Source organism: Herpailurus yagouaroundi, unplaced genomic scaffold (genome assembly GCF_014898765.1).
Source record: "Herpailurus yagouaroundi ecotype Mexico unplaced genomic scaffold, PumYag 28, whole genome shotgun sequence".
Lineage (NCBI taxonomy): Eukaryota > Metazoa > Chordata > Mammalia > Carnivora > Felidae > Herpailurus > Herpailurus yagouaroundi.
In genome coordinates this window covers 13313937-13330778 of record NW_024412376.1, presented here as the reverse complement: position 1 = coordinate 13330778, position 16842 = coordinate 13313937, and the positions used below count along the sequence as shown (strand labels likewise).

Here is a 16842-nt window from a genome sequence, read left to right as displayed (position 1 = left end):
GGTTTTCCCTCAGGCAACCAAAATGGGGATGTTGAGACTGATTAGGCATATCTACTCCACTTATGTATTTTTCTTTTTAATAACAATTTTTTAAGTTTATTTATTTGTTTTGAGAGAGAGAGCATGTGGGGGAGAGGCCGAGAGAGAGGATCCCAAGCAGGCTCCTGCTGTCAGCACAGAGCCTGATGCTTCACTGACTGATCCACCCAGGCACCCCAATAATTTTTTAATTGAAGTATAGTTGATACACAATGTTACATTAGTTTCAAGTGTAAAACACAGTGATTCCACATCTCTATACATTATGCAATGCTCACCACAAATGTAGCCACCATCTGTCACCATAGAACACTATTACAATACCATTGACTGCATTGCCTATGCCTGTACCTTTCATCCTCATGACTTATTCTTTCCATAAACGGAAGCCTCTCACTCCCTTTCACCCATTTTGGTCATCCCTGTATCCCCTCCCCCTCTGGCAACTGCCATTGTGTTCTCTGTATTTATAGGTCTGTTTCTGCTTCTTTATTAGTTTTTTTTATATTCCACATATGAGTGAAATCATCAGGTATTTGTATTTATCTTAGCATAATACTTATTCAACTTAGCCTAATACCCTCTGGGTCTGTCCATGTGTTGCAAATGATAAGCTCTCATCATTTTTTATGGCCGCATAATATTCCAATGTGTAGGTAGGGGGGTGTGTGTGTGTGTGTGTAGGCATCAATCACATTCTCCTTATTCATTCATCTATTGATGGATTCTTAGGTTGCTTCTGTATCTTGGCCATTATACATAATGCTGTGATAAACACAGGGGTATAAACATCTTTTTTGAACTAGTGTTCTCATTTTCTTTGGGTATGGGTAAATACCCAGGAGTGGAATTATCAGATCACATGACATTTCTTTTTTTAATTTTTCCACAATGGCTTAGGGCACAGAGGAAATCCAAGAGGGAAAATAAATATGCTAAACCCATGGGGAACAATGTATTTCTTAATCTGTCTCCTGCCCCAAAGCTCTGCCCTCCTCCCTTGTGTTTATATTTCTTCTTTGCATCAGTTAACTTGTCTCTCCACCCCACAGAGGCCTTCCCTGACCAATGTAACCAAAACCCCTCTGTGTGTAACTCCACAGCCCCTAGATACAGCTTATCCTGTTTATCATTTTCATATCATTTGTCAGGACCTGTGATTATCTGATTTGTTCATGTGATGACATTGCTTAGGTCCCCCACCCTTTGTCTTGGGTATAAAGACTCTTAAGGGCAAGAATTGCACGTGTCTAATTATAATAGTACCTGTTGTGATGGCTGTAACAGAACAGGCGTGTGGAAAACAGCTATTATCACTGAAGTTGAAAGGAGCCAGAGGCGTACATGGTTCCTGAAAATTTCAATCATATTCTCCATTTGGGGGAAAGGAATTTTGAGGGTTTTGTCTTATAATACTTAGAAATATCCTACCTAAAAGTAAAAGACAGATGAGACATGAGGCACTTTGTATTGGATTGTAAACTTTTATTAGAACAAGCATTTCTCATAGCTGTAAGCAAAGTGTTTGAATTCGTCAAGCTAACTCACATCTTTTCTCTGCCATGGGAGGGCAGAAAAGGAGAGAAAGCCCCTTACACATACAGGATCAGAAGAGCAAAGTATTGCAGTGAATGATCCATTGAGGCTATAAATGTTTGCAGATATTAAGGCACTGGAGGGCAGAGGGCAGGTAAGGTGGGAAAGGGCACAGATAAAGGGTGTCTGACGTGCCTCATCCTGTCCGACAATCTCCCAGCTTCCTTCCCCAGCTTCTGTGGCAGGCGTCCCGGCCCAAGCAGGGGGAACAAAGCATACTCATTATCCTCATTCAGACCCCAATAGGTCACAGTTCTAGTCCCACCATAATTTATCAGAAGATAAACTGCATGTTCTCAACTTGCCATTCATTGCACTTCATGTAAATTACACCTCATTAAACCAGATTTTTATGAATGCCTTTGTGCTCTGTGTACTTTGAAAAGCTGCTGACCTGAACCACAAAAGAATTGCCCAATTTGTTGAAAGCATTTTTGCTGTGACCTCAAGCGCTGACCACATGGGGAGAAATTACTTTTTAATACCCAGTGGACAGGACACGCCAGTGCCCCCCAGGCCGCAGTACCCATCAGGGTTCTTGCTCAGGTACTGCTGGTGGTAATCCTCCGCATAGTAGAAAGTTTGTCCCTCCCGGATGTCGGTCGTGATCGGGCCATAGCCATGCTCTGAAAGAACCTGTAGAGAGAAAGGCACCATGAGGACCGGATGCTGGGTAGAGAGGGTCCCAAGGAGGGATGGGAGGCCGGGCTGTGAGGGAGGCAGGCACATGTGGCTTGGGGTGTGCAGTGGGTCTTTGCAGGCCTGTAACCTGTGGCTTCCCAGCTGGGTTATTCTGGGCACGCTCTCACTGGCCTGTGCCTCAGGTGACTGGGGTTTGAAATCTGGTTTCCTGACTCTAATTTGTGCACTCTACCCATCCCACCACTGCTGCCCCTGGTACATGCTAGGAGCCCTGGTTTGGAACCTGTGGGTCTATGTGAAAGGGACCCCAGTGCTTCTCAGGGTAAACAGCAGGGACATGGGGCTCTCTGGCTGCCCTGGGAAGAATGGGCATCCCTGAGGGCGGTAAAGCAGGGCTGCGGTTGGAGGGGATGAAAGGGCAGGGGCAGGATGAGGCGGGGAGGGCTACAGCCCAACTCAGTGCTGTCCCCTCTGCTGCCAGTTCTGAACAGGCCCCCTGCCCACTCACAGGCTGGACAGAGGAACCTTGACTTGCTGGGTTCTAGGGAGCACGGACCCGGCCAGGATGCCTTGGAGAGCATGGGCTCCTGTGGGTCTCCAGACCCAGGAACCAGGGAGTGAGGTCAAGGGAGGACGTGGCCTGAGGGCCTGTGTCGGCTCATCCTCGCCCTCTGTGACCTACTTTAAGGCCTGGTGGCATCTGCTGCCAGGGAAAGAAACAGACACATAAACACAAGTGGGGGAGGAGAGCAGAGCTATTTGGGGCAGGAGACAGATTAAGAAATAGACATTGTTCCCCATGGATCTTAGCCTGTTTCCTTTCCCTTTTGGATTTCAGCTGTGCCCTGATTCTTTCTTGTTACAGGCTGCTTGGAGCATTTGGGCACAACGTTACAGAGACTCGACCCCCAGGTTTGCGAACTCCATTTGGTACAGAAGTGCAAGGCACAGCCCCGACTCATGTTTCCAGGAGGGAAGTGACCAGTCTCTGGTCAAATGGACTGTTGGTCCATTTGAAATGAAGTCTTTCCCTCTGCAGAGCAGGGGGAATCCAGTATTAATCCAGCACAATTCACTGCTGCACTATTTCCCTAAGAACTTTCCCCTTCCTCCTGTATCTCCATCCAGCCTTCTGAGCCAGAATGAGGCAGACTGAGGATCGGATGCCAAACGGGCCCAGGATGGTAAGGAACAGGATCGTCGCCAAGGCGGGCGGGTTGGACCCCACAGCTTGGAAACAGCCAGTTTCCTTACAGGGGTTAGAAATGAGAACAAGGAGCCATTCCTACTTCAGTTTTGACAATTTTTTTGTAAACGAGCAATTATCGAGGGCTTACCATATGCCACACTCTGTGCAAAGACTTCACAGTGTTAATTTTAGCCTCACAACAGCCATATGAAGGAAGTACTATTATTATCATCCGTATTTAAAAGTGCGTGTCAGATATCGTGTCTTGATCCCTGACATTCTCAGCTCGCCCTAATACCGCACAGGCTGGAAGCTTGGAAAATACACTTCCCAGATTCTATTGCCAACAGCACGCCAGTTTAGAGTCCACCAATGAGAGAAGCACACGTGAAATTTGGCAGGCTTAGGAGAAGCCATTATTTGGAAGGTGCAGCCGTGAATGTCTCCAAAGATCAGACTGGAGACTCCACCAGCTCTTCCTGACAATCACTGACAGTCATGCTTCAGGCAAAGTCATTAGCAGTGATCCCCAGCAATTTCTGTAACTTCTTGGTATCCTGAAATGCAGTGGTGCTTTTCCCCAATCCTCACTCAAACAGCCTTTCTAATGAGTCTGGAAGCATCAAAACCCCTTTGATGCTTAAAATCCACCTTCCTGCTTGAAATACCTTGAACACTCTGTTTCCGTGACCGAACTCCAGCTAACACAGCAATTGGTTCCAGGAACCAAAGCCTCAGTGAGAATGACAATCTGGAATGGTTAACTGTCCTGGTTAGAGTTAGAGTTAGAAATGACATCACTGTCAATAGGAAATGGGTCAGTGCCCAGGGGGGTATGTACTGGACATTTACTAAAATTACTGCTAGTATTTGCCTGTGAGGCAAGTGCCCACTTCAGGACATGGGGTGGCTGTGGTGGTGGACTGTTCTGGGGAAGACGGTAAGCACGAGGCCTGTGGAGTATCCTGGCTGCTTTAGGCAGTAGTCGAGAACTTGTGGAAAGGACAGGATGTAAGGTCATGACTTGACCTTCCTGGTGCAACTTGAGAGGCACAGAGCTTCTAGGACTGGTTTCACATGATCTCTGTCTCTTGTAGCTGGATTCAAATACCAAATAAAAGGGCTCCAGATTTATAAGTGGAGTTGACACCCTCACTGGTCAGGAGCCCAGAAATCATGTGCACACGTGATTGCCCTCAGAGAGCTCATCCACTCACAAGAGATGCTCCCTCTGGTTCTCACTTGAGCTAATGCATGAGTCCTGACATGAGTCTTTCATATGCTGATGTGACCACATATTTTGACCTTCCTGGCTGTGGCCACCCTGCACAGGAGTTTGCCTGCTGTTGAGCTCCTCTGCCCCCTTCCCTCAGGGCTAGGACCCAGCCCCCAGGTCTCCCAGGGTCTCCACTCACTCGCCTCATCCCCCTCCAGGCCCTGTCCTCTCTGAAGGTGACCTTCTCCCACACTACTCGCCCTATTTCTCTTTCATAAAAGGCTGTCCTCCGAGGCCCCAGAGCCCACAGCCACTGTCTCCAGAAGCCTATTTACCAAGGCAGAGAGGACTGTGCCAGTGAGCACTACTGCCCAGGCTCCCTCCTCCTCTCCACACCAGCTCCCACCGACCCCTGCCCACGGACCACCCCAGAGGGCCAGCATCCCTTCTGGGGGAGCAGTGGGAAGGTGACTGTAGGGGCCCAGGCAGCAGTACCAGGCCTCTGCCACAAGATGGCAGACACTTCACTTTTATTTGAGAGGAAGAAACTAAAATAAACAGTGAGGAAAACCCATAGAAGACAGCTCCAAGCTGTCCTCCTGCACTTGCTGTCCTCCTGCACAAGGTGGGACGTTCTGGTCAGTTCTCGTTGGGCTGGGAGATGCATATTGGCATCACTGGGCCTGAGGTCAACATTGTCCCATCCATGCTGGGGTGGCCAGCCTCGAGGCTGAGGCCATCCCTGAGTACAGGGCTGTCGCTGTCCTCAACCCTCGCTCTAAAACTGGGGAGGGAGGACAAACACATGAGAAAGAAACTGTATGTACAAGAAAAGGGAAGAGGAAAACAGAAATCCTAACTAGTATCTGCTTTTCCTCCTCCCCCACGTCCCCTGCCTCTGCTTTCTCACACACATGGCTTCAGGAGCAGGTCACTGTCCTCAGCCCTCCCAGGCCCATCTCCTGGAGAGGTCTTGCCAGACACACACAGCTGGAGGCAGTGCTGGGGATTCCGGGGCCGGTTTGTTTCAGACCTGGTTGGGGCCAGTCAGCTGTGCCAACTCTCATCGCTCTTTTGTTCCAGCCCTTCCACTGTACTATTTGAGCTACAGGGTTAAAGAGAACAGGACTCAGGACTGGGATTGATTATTGTCCCCAGAAGCCAGGGGAGCACATGCTGGTAATGGCATCTCCTTAAACCATGAAGTGAAGCCTCCCCAAACCCTTAGGAGAACCCAATGGCCCTTCCGTGCTGGGTTTCACTCCACATCCTAGGCCTCACGTCCCTGGTCCTTTCCTAACTCTTTCCTTTTCCTTCCTCTCTGAAAACTCTTTTTGTGGGTGATACGGAACTTTATACATTTCCTGAACATTCCATTCCCTTGCACACGACCTCCTTGGAATGCTCTTTCTTCTCTTCCAAATCAGGTGAGCTGCTACCCATCTCTCAGCATGGAGATCAAATGCCCCCACCTCTATAAAACCTTTCCTGAATCTATAAGGCAGGAGTTACTCCAACGTCTAGGCTCCCACTAAAGGGCTATCCTTTTTGGTACTTTTGACATTGCATTCTAATTGTCCTTTGTTTCTCTAAGCCACTTCCACTCCCTTCTGACAATACACATACAGATCCATATGCTCCTTGAGGGTATGGACTCTCGTTTCTCGACCTCATCTCAGTGATTAATGAGTCTTGGGGATTCATTTCACCTTAGGGGCTTCCACTTGGGTCCCTGCTGCTGCTTCAAGCCAAAGCACATCCTTGGGGACCTCAGGGAGTTTGGGGAGCAGGGTGCTTAGGCTCTCACTTTCCTTGTCAAAGACCCTTGGCCAATTCCATAGGTAGGATTACTCTTTAGACTGCTTCAGTGGCCATGTCCATACAGGGAGGATCAATCATCTTGCATAGAAGGATGACCTCAGCATCTCTGATAGCTCTTGAAAAAGCCTGTTAGCTCTTCTGGGGAGGGGGGGTGAGTGGGGTGATGGTGGGGGGGATGGAGGAGCAGGAGGAAGTGAAGATGAAGACCAGGTTACAGATGATCCTTCTAGCCTCCAAAGTCCACTGGTCAATTTGGGCCACGTGCAAGCAGTGTAGGTGCTGGTGGGGTGAACCTCAGTCTTTTCCTAAATCAGGCGGTCTATTCAGTAGTGGGGGTGTCATAAGTAATTTGTTATGAATAATGGCTAATGTATCAATGTTTATTTTTTTAAATAACATTTATTTACTTATTTTTGAGAGAGAGAGCAGGGGAGGGACAGAGAGAAGGAGACAGAGAGTCCCAAACAGGCTCTGTACTGTGAACACAGAGCCCAAAACAGGACTTGAACTCACAAACCATGAGACCATGACCTGAGCTGAAACCAAGAGTCAGACACTTAACCAACTAACTACAGACGCCCCTGTATCACTGTTTCTGTGTAACTTACTTTTCCTCAGTGAATTAGGACAGAGGGCTATCTCAATCCAAGCATCACTGCGGCTCTCTTGCCTGCTACTGTGGAAGGGACGGGAGTGTCAGGAGAGCTAAATTGGGGCAGCACATAATCCACAACCTCTGTGGTCTCTTCCACGGTCTGTAAGGGGGGCCCATGCTGATGATGTAGCATTCCTGATTATAGAAATGATGAATCACATCACCTGCAAAGTTTTCCGGTAGCTTCTAAAAAGGAGGCTGTACTCATGAAAGTGGGTTGTTCATAGGAAAATCAAGGGGCAGATAAAGAGCTGAAAGTAAGTGCAGCAAATGCTCTAGCCTGAAGCATAGAAATCCTGACAGGTTGAATCCCTGAGGGGTCCCCAGGCTAGGGGGCCCTGCCTCCAGCCCCAGGCTGATGCCACCCCAGAAGACTGCGTTCTTCCTTCAGGGTCTACAGAGCCGCCCTGTGGTATGGGGAATGAGTGCAGGTCATCAAGGACTTGCCTGGTCAAAGTGACTGCCAGGTTGGCTCAAAACTTCACTATGGGGGCGCCTGGGTGGCGCAGTCGGTTAAGCGTCCGACTTCAGCCAGGTCACGATCTCGCGCTCCGTGAGTTCGAGCCCCGCATCAGGCTCTGGGCTGATGGCTCAGAGCCTGGAGCCTGTTTCACATTCTGTGTCTCCCTCTCTCTCTGCCCCTCCCCCGTTCATGCTCTGTCTCTCTCTGTCCCCAAAATAAATAAACGTTAAAAAAAAAAAACAACTTCACTATGGTTTCAGATCTCACATTTAGGTCTTTAATTCATTTTGGGTTTATTTTTGTGTATGGTGTTAGAAAGTGGTCCAGTTTCATAAGGGGCTAATATCCAAAATATATAAAGAACTTATGTAACTCACCAAAACCCCCCTAAATAATCAAATTAAAAATAGGCAGAAGACAAGAAGACATTTCTCCAGAGAAAACATCCAGATGGCCAACAGACACATGAGAAGATGCTCAATATCACTAATCATTAGGAAATTCAAATCAGAAACAATGAGATATCTCCTTATATTTGTCAGAATGGCTAAAATAAAAAAGACAAGAAATAACAAGTGTTGACGAGGAACCCTTGTGCACTATTGGTGGGAATGCAAACTGGTGTAGCCACTGTGGAAAACAGTATGGAAGTTCCTCAAAAAATTAAAAGTATAAATACTTTATGATCCAATAATTCAAAGAAAACGAAACACTAAATCGAAAAGATATACGCATCCCTATATTTATTGCAGCATTATTTACAACAATAAAGATATGGAAGCAACCTAAAAGTGTCCATCAATAGATGAATGGGTAAGGAAGATGTGGTGCACACACGTACATATATACAGTGGAGTATTATGCAGCCATAAAAAATGATGAGATCATGCCATTTGTGACAACATTGATGGACCTGGAAGATATTATGCTAAGTGAAATAAGTCATAGAAAGAGAAATATCATATGATTTCATTCATATGTGGAATATAAGAAAAACAAATGAATAAACAGAAAGGAGAATGAGACCTATAAACACGGAACAAATTGATGATTGCCAGAGAGGAGGAGGATGGGGAGTCAGGGAAAAATAGGTGAAGGGGTGTGAGAGATACAGGCTTCCAGCTATGGAATGAGGAAGTCACAGGAATAAAAGGTACAGTTAAGGAATACAGTGAATGAAATCATGGTGCATTGTATAGTAATAGATGGTAGATTCATTTGTGATCAGCACAGCATAATGTATAAACTTATTGAATCACTATGTTGTACATCTGAAACTAATGTAATATTGAGTGTCCTCTACACTCATTTAATAAAGTTTAAACTCCATGATGACACTGCCAGGAAATCCACTCTCTGGCTGGTCAAACCTCAGGGCTCCACTAGTCCTTGCCTTCTCCAGGCTCCAGGGCTTGGTCTCTCACTGCCACAAGGAAAGCCAAGACCTGCATGCCCCCTCTGCTGGGTTCCTCAACCAAGACCAGCACCAGAAGAAGAAATGATCAGGCCTGACCCTCCATACGCCTCATTTTTCTGTTGCCTACTCTTATTGGCTCCAATATAATTAACCAAAGCCTCTTGTTTGTGGCATTTTTTTTCTTGCTGATTTTTTGGAGGGAAGTAAGTGAGACCTGTCTAAAATAACCTACGTCAGTGTGACATCTTGATCAGGAAATCTCTGGAAGGTCACCTAATAAAATTGATCAGTCATGCTTTTCTCACAGATTCTTACTTCACCCTTTTCTTAGATGACCCCACAAATCCTTCTATGCCTTTATTCTCATATCATGTTCTTCCCAGAAGGAGCTTTGCTATCTGTAAAATGGGCACAATACCTAGCTCACAGCTCTTATGAGGATCCCAGAAAAGGGACACAAAGTGCATGGCACTCTGGCCTATTTTAACCACATGGCAGTACTGGCTTCCTTTGCTATCAGCTCCCATGCACGCTGGAAGAAAGCAGGCCCACCCATCCTCCTCTCCTAAAATAGGCCTCCACGTACACCCACCATGCACTTCCTACTTCTACAGCTGTGCAGCTGAGCTCTGTGGGGCAAGGAAAAGAGGTGGTCATCAATAAGCTGTGGCAGAGCTCCCCTCCATCCCCAACAGGTGTCTCCAGTTCCCACCACTCCTGCCAAGCACAAGTACCCGAGGAAGTCACTGGGCCACTCCCTTACAGACGTTCTGCCCACAGGAGCACCCTGGGCCCAACCCATCTTTCCAGAACTACCAACAGGAAGCCTTTCTTTTAATAAAGTTAATGAACAAGTGGCCGCTCTGCTTACTGCAACCTGCTAACAAGCTTATTATTAGCTTCACCAAGGTTTCCTGAGTCTCCAGGTATACTCAACATATTGCATGGAAATGACTCTTACACCACCCTGAAAAAGCACAGCCTGGCGGTCACGGCAACACAGTCTATGATGGAGCATCAACAGATCAGGTTAGAAGTGCAACAGGGCAGAGAGGCCAGCACTAATCCCAAGGCCTTGCATTTGTCCCGAGTTGCAGATTCTCCAAGGGGCTTCCTCACACACTCTAGTCTAAGTGAGGCTTTCATTAACTGTAAAAGGGAGGAATTATTCTTCTTATTTCTCAGTGCAGGACAGTGAAGCCCAGGGAAAGAGGAGGCTTGTCTCAAGCCACTTGCCAGTAAGCTGCAGAGAAAGGACTAGAACCCCTGTTTCCTGATCATTTCCATTATTACAATAAGGCACACTGTCCCAGGTGGTCAGATAAAGATGTACCTTTCCCTTAGAGAGGGATGTTTATTATTTCAAAATTTCCAAAAGAGTTCTAACCATGAATCATCCTATATTTGGATCATACTCTTTCTCTACCCTGCTCACATCCCTGGAACTCAAAATGTGTGATGTAGATTTCTCAGGCCATCTCATTGACTTTTGTTTTTTAAGTCATGGTAAAACACACATAACTTCAAATTTTCCACCTTAACCATTTTTAAGTACATTCACATTGTTGTGCAACTAATCTCTAGAACTCTTCATCTTACAAAACTAAAACTCATTACCCGTGAAATAATACCTGCCCGTTCCTCCCATCCCTTTGCCTCTGGCAACCCCATTCTACTTTCTGTCTCTATGAATCTGATTACTCTAGGTACCTCACGTAAGTGGAATCACATAGTATTTGCCTTTTTGTGTCTGGCTTATTTCCCTCAGCATAATGTCCCCAAGGTTCATCCATATTGTAGCCTGTGTCAGAACTTCTTTCCTTTTTAAGGCCTGAATGACACTCATTATATGTATAGACCACATTCTGTTTATCTATTCATTCATCAGTGGAACTTAGGTTGTTTCCCATTGTTTTGTTAGCTGTCAAATAATTATTTTGCTGCATAACAAGCACATCCCACAACAGTTACTTAAATACTTCCTGGCCTGCTTGTATCAATAGCCTCCTGTTATGATGTTAAACCCCTCCAAAGAAGGGCCAAAGGAGAACAACAGTGAAAAGACTTGCTCCAAACATGTGGTTCGGTTATTCTTTTTCTTGTCCTACCTCAGCTGATCACATGTACTAATGGCTGTGTGATAAAGATGGAAAACTAACACAGAGTGGTCATCTAAGGTCACCTAACAGAGAGCTGGGGTTGCTTGCCTCTCATCTACTCAGACAGACAGATGCCCTCCCAATAGCAAATTCCACAAACTTCCCAAGCACTATCTGATTCCAAGAGATGACAGAAGACCTACTCAAAGTGTCAAGGAAGGCAGAGTTTGTGTTTCAAGTACCAGGCTCTGTATCGATTTGTAATGGATGTCAGAGGAGAGGTTTGCAGGGCCCCTCTAATGGGGCAGTTATGAGCTCTAGGGGGCTTTTTTTTCTCATTTTCTCATCTCATCATGCCAGCAACCCTGAAGGGGCAGAGAGATCTTTATTCTGACTTTACCCACAAGTAAATCCAAAGAAGTTAAACACCATGCTCAAATTCATGTGCCCAGAGTGTTAGTTGTGAGTCTGGGACAAGAACACAGGTCTGTCTGGCTCTGTATTCCATCCTCCTTCCCACATACACTCTGTGCCCAGAATTTGGGAATGTAGGATAAGTGAGACCCCAGAGGGCTGAGTTTGTAGCATGTTTGAGGCAGAAACCGACCAAGAACCTCATATTAGAATCCTACACAGCAGGGCAGGGAGGGAGGAGAGTGCATTGGATCTAAAGACTCTAACACATGTGTGTATGTGCACATGTATGTGGGAGAGGTGTGTGGGTGCATGCTTATGCATGTGAGTGTGCACTCATATGCAGGTGTATATAAGTGCACATAGGATGCTCTGTGGTATACATTCAACCCCCACCTTAGAGTAACCTGTAGACACCTTTCACTTTTTAGAAAATGTACCACTGTAAAAAAACTTGAATCTGTAGTAGTAAGCGGTTCTTACATCTTACGGGGTCACAGATTCACATGAGAATCCAATAAACACTATGGACACTCTTTCCACATAAACTCACAATCAAATATTTGCTTATAATTTCAAAGGATTCTATGACTCTCTGGAGTCTACCAAAGAGCCCCACATTCAGAAGCTTCAGATGGGGCCACCAAGTCCAGAGTCATCATGGTAACCGCCCATTCCCCATCCATACGGTTCTAGAAACATGCAGGTCTGCATCCAATCAGCAAGGAACATTTTCAAGACAGATGTCCTTAATTTCAATCATAGTTTGAAGGCCCATTGGGAAATGGCTGTGTCACTGATGATAAAGTCACCAGGAAAGGAGGAAGGTAACTGCAGTTCAATCTTTATTTGATTCATATTTTTTAAAGACTTACTAAGTTTGATCCAAGCAAACACAGAAGACCTGGATTCTATTCCTCACTCTGCCCTCTAGTGGCAGCAGGGAGCATATACGAGGCATAGCCTCCTTGGTTCCTGCTTTCTCCTTCTGAACTGAGAGACCCCTTCAGTTCTTTCCAGACCTAATTCCATCAAATCCCTCGCTATGTTTCCATCCTGTGCACACACACACATGCACAGTCACACACCCCGTGCAGGCTTAACAAGCTCAGCCAATGCCAATGCCCAAGTCAGCAGTTTTATTCCATTGGCAGCTTCTAGCTGACCAGATTGCCATCAATCAAAACTTCTGGGAAGGGATGCAAAATGACTGGCATGGCTTTTAAATAAAACCGCTAGAAAGAAAAATACCATTTATTCCAAGCTGAGCAGAGACTCGTGTGTTTCCAGTTCGGGACAGCACAGAGCACCCACAAAACTGCAGGTGTGTGGGGAGGTTGCCCCTGCCCTGAGTGGTTTGGCCACAAGGAGGAGAGAGACAGGCTGCTCATGTCCCACACCACAGAGGACCCTGGAACAAGAGGGGCTCCAGGCTCTGGCACCATGGACTCACCCCTGTGAGTCAATCAGTGGCTGTTATCACATGCAGGGGAGACAAGTCAGAGCTAGTGAAGGATCCCTGGGACAATGATGTGACACTGACGAGACAAGACAAGTGCTCAGAGGGGCTGGAGGCTTCACGAGGTCCAGTCAGAGCTGCACTGACCCTTCCTATGAAACTAAGGAGGCAAAGTCGAAAAAAGGTGACATAATTAGATCTAATTTGGTGCATTTACAAAACCTGCTTATGCAAATGGTGGCCTCTGGATGGAATGAGGTTGGCCTTAGAACAGCTACAGCATTCCTGTGGTCTGTCTCCCCCCTGGACCCTGCAGTTGTATAGAACAGTTAATGGCTTTCATTATCTATCTCTCTGTGTCCCCCTCACCCTCGTGGTACATCACAAGTGTCTTCTGACCAGCAAGGATATTTTTCTTGGTTTGCAACACAAAATGACAGAGCTACAAGATGAATTTTGTCTCTGCAGAGAAAGAGAAAAGAGAGAGAGCTCAGTTTGGCCAGGAAGGATTCAAAGCTTTATCCTTGCTCCTCAGAATGTGAACAATGGGCCAGTGGCTTGTCAGAAATGCAAAATCTGGCCCCTTCCCCAGACCTACTGAATCAGAGTCCAAATTTTAAAATCAATTCCAAGTGATCCATGGTCATGTTAGAATTTGAGAAGCTGTGCTCTAGCAGACAAGTGTGGCAGACTGTATCAGTGGTCACCAACATCCCCTACCCTGCCTCTTGAAGTCAGGTTGCCCACATGACTGGTCAGCAGGCTGTGAACGGAAGGGACCTATGTCATTTCTGGGCAGAAACCATCCAGCATGAGATTTTTCCCTTCAGCCACAGTGGCCAGCACTGTTCCAGCTGGTGGTGGCTCCATCACCCAAGATCCTGGCGTGAGGACAATGACAATCTGGAGCAGAGTCCACACACTGAATATTGTATCTCCTCTATTACAGGTGCCTGGTTTTCCCTGTGTGGGGTATGATGCTGAGGGGTCAGGGAAGGCAGGCACAGCTCCGTGTAGGCTGGCCACTTCTCTGCAAATACATTTTGAACTCTGTAATTCCACTTAAGAAGCCAACTTCAGCAATCACTGTGGGGCACGTACTATGTCCCATGGACTCTGCAAGGCATTAGGCATATACAGGCAGCCTGGGGTGGCTCTCCCCAGGGCAGGGGAATGACAGGGTATGTGAGCAATCACAACACAAGTGCCTACTATGCAGCAGGCACCGCGATGTAGGAATGAAGGCAAACCTCCCTGTGATGAGTTCATGGTTTAGAGATGGAGTCATGTTATATGATGAGGATGTGACCACCTGAGGGTGTGGTGGGATGGCTAAAATGTGACAAAGTGAGAGCCACGCCCACATGCTGGGGACTGAAGAGGACCACCATCCATCATCAGGAGGTCAGAATTCTGCCAGAACAGACAGGACATACATGCACAGGCAGAGGGACTCTGCTGGAACACATGGAGGAAGGAAAGATTAATCGAGCTGAGAAGGTGGGTCCTGAAGGGGGCGCAGGTTGGACTGGGAATTGGCTGAAAGGTCTGGAGAGGAAGGGTGGGAAAGTTGAAAAGGACCTAGCTGAACAGCATGAAGAGATGAAAGTAGATGGGGCAGTGGGCTCTGGAGGCATCAAGGTTATGGTTCTTTTTTCTGTCTGTTCCCATGTAAGGTAACTCAGTACACACTTTCTGTTCATCCTCTGCCCTGCAGCCACGGTGACATGCAGAGGCACTTTGTAAAGTGTCTTGTAATCTTGTAAGATTAAAAGAACCACTTGAACCCAGGCAAAGCTGGCAGATGCCTCTGAGGTTCACCTGCTTGCCTGCAGTGATGCCTTTAAGTCCAACTGAGCCATGATAGGGATGTTGGGGAAGGATATAGCTATTGTTTATTTTCCCATTACTTAGTTGTTATCTTTTACTTCCCCATACCTTACCAATTCCAAGAACCATTTCGTGGGTGCAAGAATTTGGGTCCTTCCTTCTTCTCTATTTTGTGCCTTGGAAGATGGAGCCCCACCAGGCTGGGTAGGGCTGGGCTGCAGCCCTGGCCTGGAAAGGAAAAAGAGGCTGATCTGGGAAGTTCAGCTTGGGACCAGGGGAAACAGCTCAGGGTTGTATGGCTGAAATGTGCCACTGCCCATTTGCTCCAGCCAATGCAGTATTCCTCCATCCATGAGATGACTTACATCAATCACACATTCAAAGACTACTGGTTTCTCTTGATTTGATCTTTCCTTTAAGGTCTGATGGTTTTGAAAAGGAATTAAAATGACTTTTCCTATATGAGTTTTACTTTCATGGCTTTTAGTTTTACAAGAAATGGATCTCTCTCTCTCTTGTGCACCTTCTCTGTCTCCTCTCTTTCTCTCTCTCCTCTGTATATATCTCTAAGGGGTTATAATCTGCTTTTTCATATCTGAAATCAATTAACTACAACCTCGTTTTTCCCCGTATCTTCTTAGCATTTAGTATACAAAAGAATCCACTTGTCACTTTTCAGAGGAAGCCAAGGACACTGGCTTTCACCTTGGGGATGAAATGCAGATTTCATTAAAAGGAAAGATCCTTCATTCCTAAAGGTTGAATAGAAAAGAACTTAAAGTGAAATGCCAGCTGCGTAAGTTTGGAACACTGAATTCAGCAAGGTAAAGGAACTTTTCTGAATGTCACCATTTCTCATTTATGTGTGGCTCTGGGGACTCAGAGCTGCAGGAAAGGAGATTCATCCCACTTTGAACTGCAGGCAGAGTGGCCAACTGCCCTCGTTCACTCAGGGCGAAGGGGCTTTTCAGCCAGTTCTAAGCCCAGGAAAGTCTGGCTGGTCACCGTAATCGTGGAATAGGTAAAGAAATCCATGTCGATTCCACTCATCCAGGGCTCAGATCCCCCAACTGTAAACAAGGCTAACCTAGGAGGCCGCCCTCCTGTTGTGGAATGCCATCTCTCTTTGAGCAATGTGTTCCAGAACCTCTTCTGAATTGTGCTTCCTTTTTCCAGGTAACTGTTGTATTGAGATACAGTTCACATGTCGCCAAATTCACCCTTTTAAAGTTTATACTTTAGTGGTTTGTAGCACAGTCTCAAGAGTGGTGCAACCAGCACCATCTTTCTTTTCTTTTCTTTTTTTCTTTTCTTCTCGCTTTTCTCCATTTTCTGTTTCATAGATTGGGTAATCTCAATGAATTTTTGTTTGCTGATTCTTGCTTCTGCCCCTTTAGGGATTTTTTTTTTTTTTTTTTTTTTTTTAGTGAGGTTTTGTTTTGTTTTCATTTAAGTTACCGTTCCTTTGAATTTCTGTTTAGTTCTGGAATTTCTATTTAGTTCTTTTTTTAAAAATATAATTTAGTGTCAAATTGGTTTCCATACGACACCCAGTACTCATCCCAACAAGTGCCCTCCTCTCTGCCCATCACCCACTTTCCCCTCTGCCCTGCTCCCCACCTTCCTTTAGTTTGTTCTCAGACCTTAAGAGTCTCTTATGGTTTGCCTCCCTCCCTCTCTGTAACTTTTACTTTTCCTCTTCCCCTCCCCCATGGTCTTCTATTAAGTTTCTCAAGATCCACATATGAGTGAAAACATACGGTATCTGTCTTTCTCTGTCTGGCTTCTTTCTTCTTCTTCTTTTTTATGTTTTCTATCTCCTTACTGATATTCTTCATTTGTTGAGACACTGTCCTTGTATTTTCCTTTGAGTCTTTAGACATGGTTTCCTTTCGTTCTTTGGGCATATTTCCAATAGCTTATTTCAAGTCTTCATCTAGTAAGTCTTACTTCCCATGTTTCCTTAGCTTATGCTTTTTTCTTGACAACTGGGCATTTTAAA

General features: G+C 46.0%; 1 protein-coding gene across 5 annotated transcripts in view; it reads right to left on the bottom strand.

Annotated features, from left to right (window-relative positions):
- Positions 1-1500: 1500 nt before the first annotated feature.
- MSRA (methionine sulfoxide reductase A) overlaps positions 1501-16842 on the bottom strand; it is a 462819-nt gene continuing 447477 nt past the window's right edge. For all 5 annotated transcript variants that reach the window (XM_040469218.1, XM_040469276.1, XM_040469424.1 and 2 more), the window contains one exon: positions 1501-2271. In XM_040469218.1, coding sequence (XP_040325152.1) covers positions 2107-2271 — 165 coding nt within the window. In that variant the 3' untranslated portion in view covers positions 1501-2106. The remainder of the gene's footprint in view (positions 2272-16842) is intronic.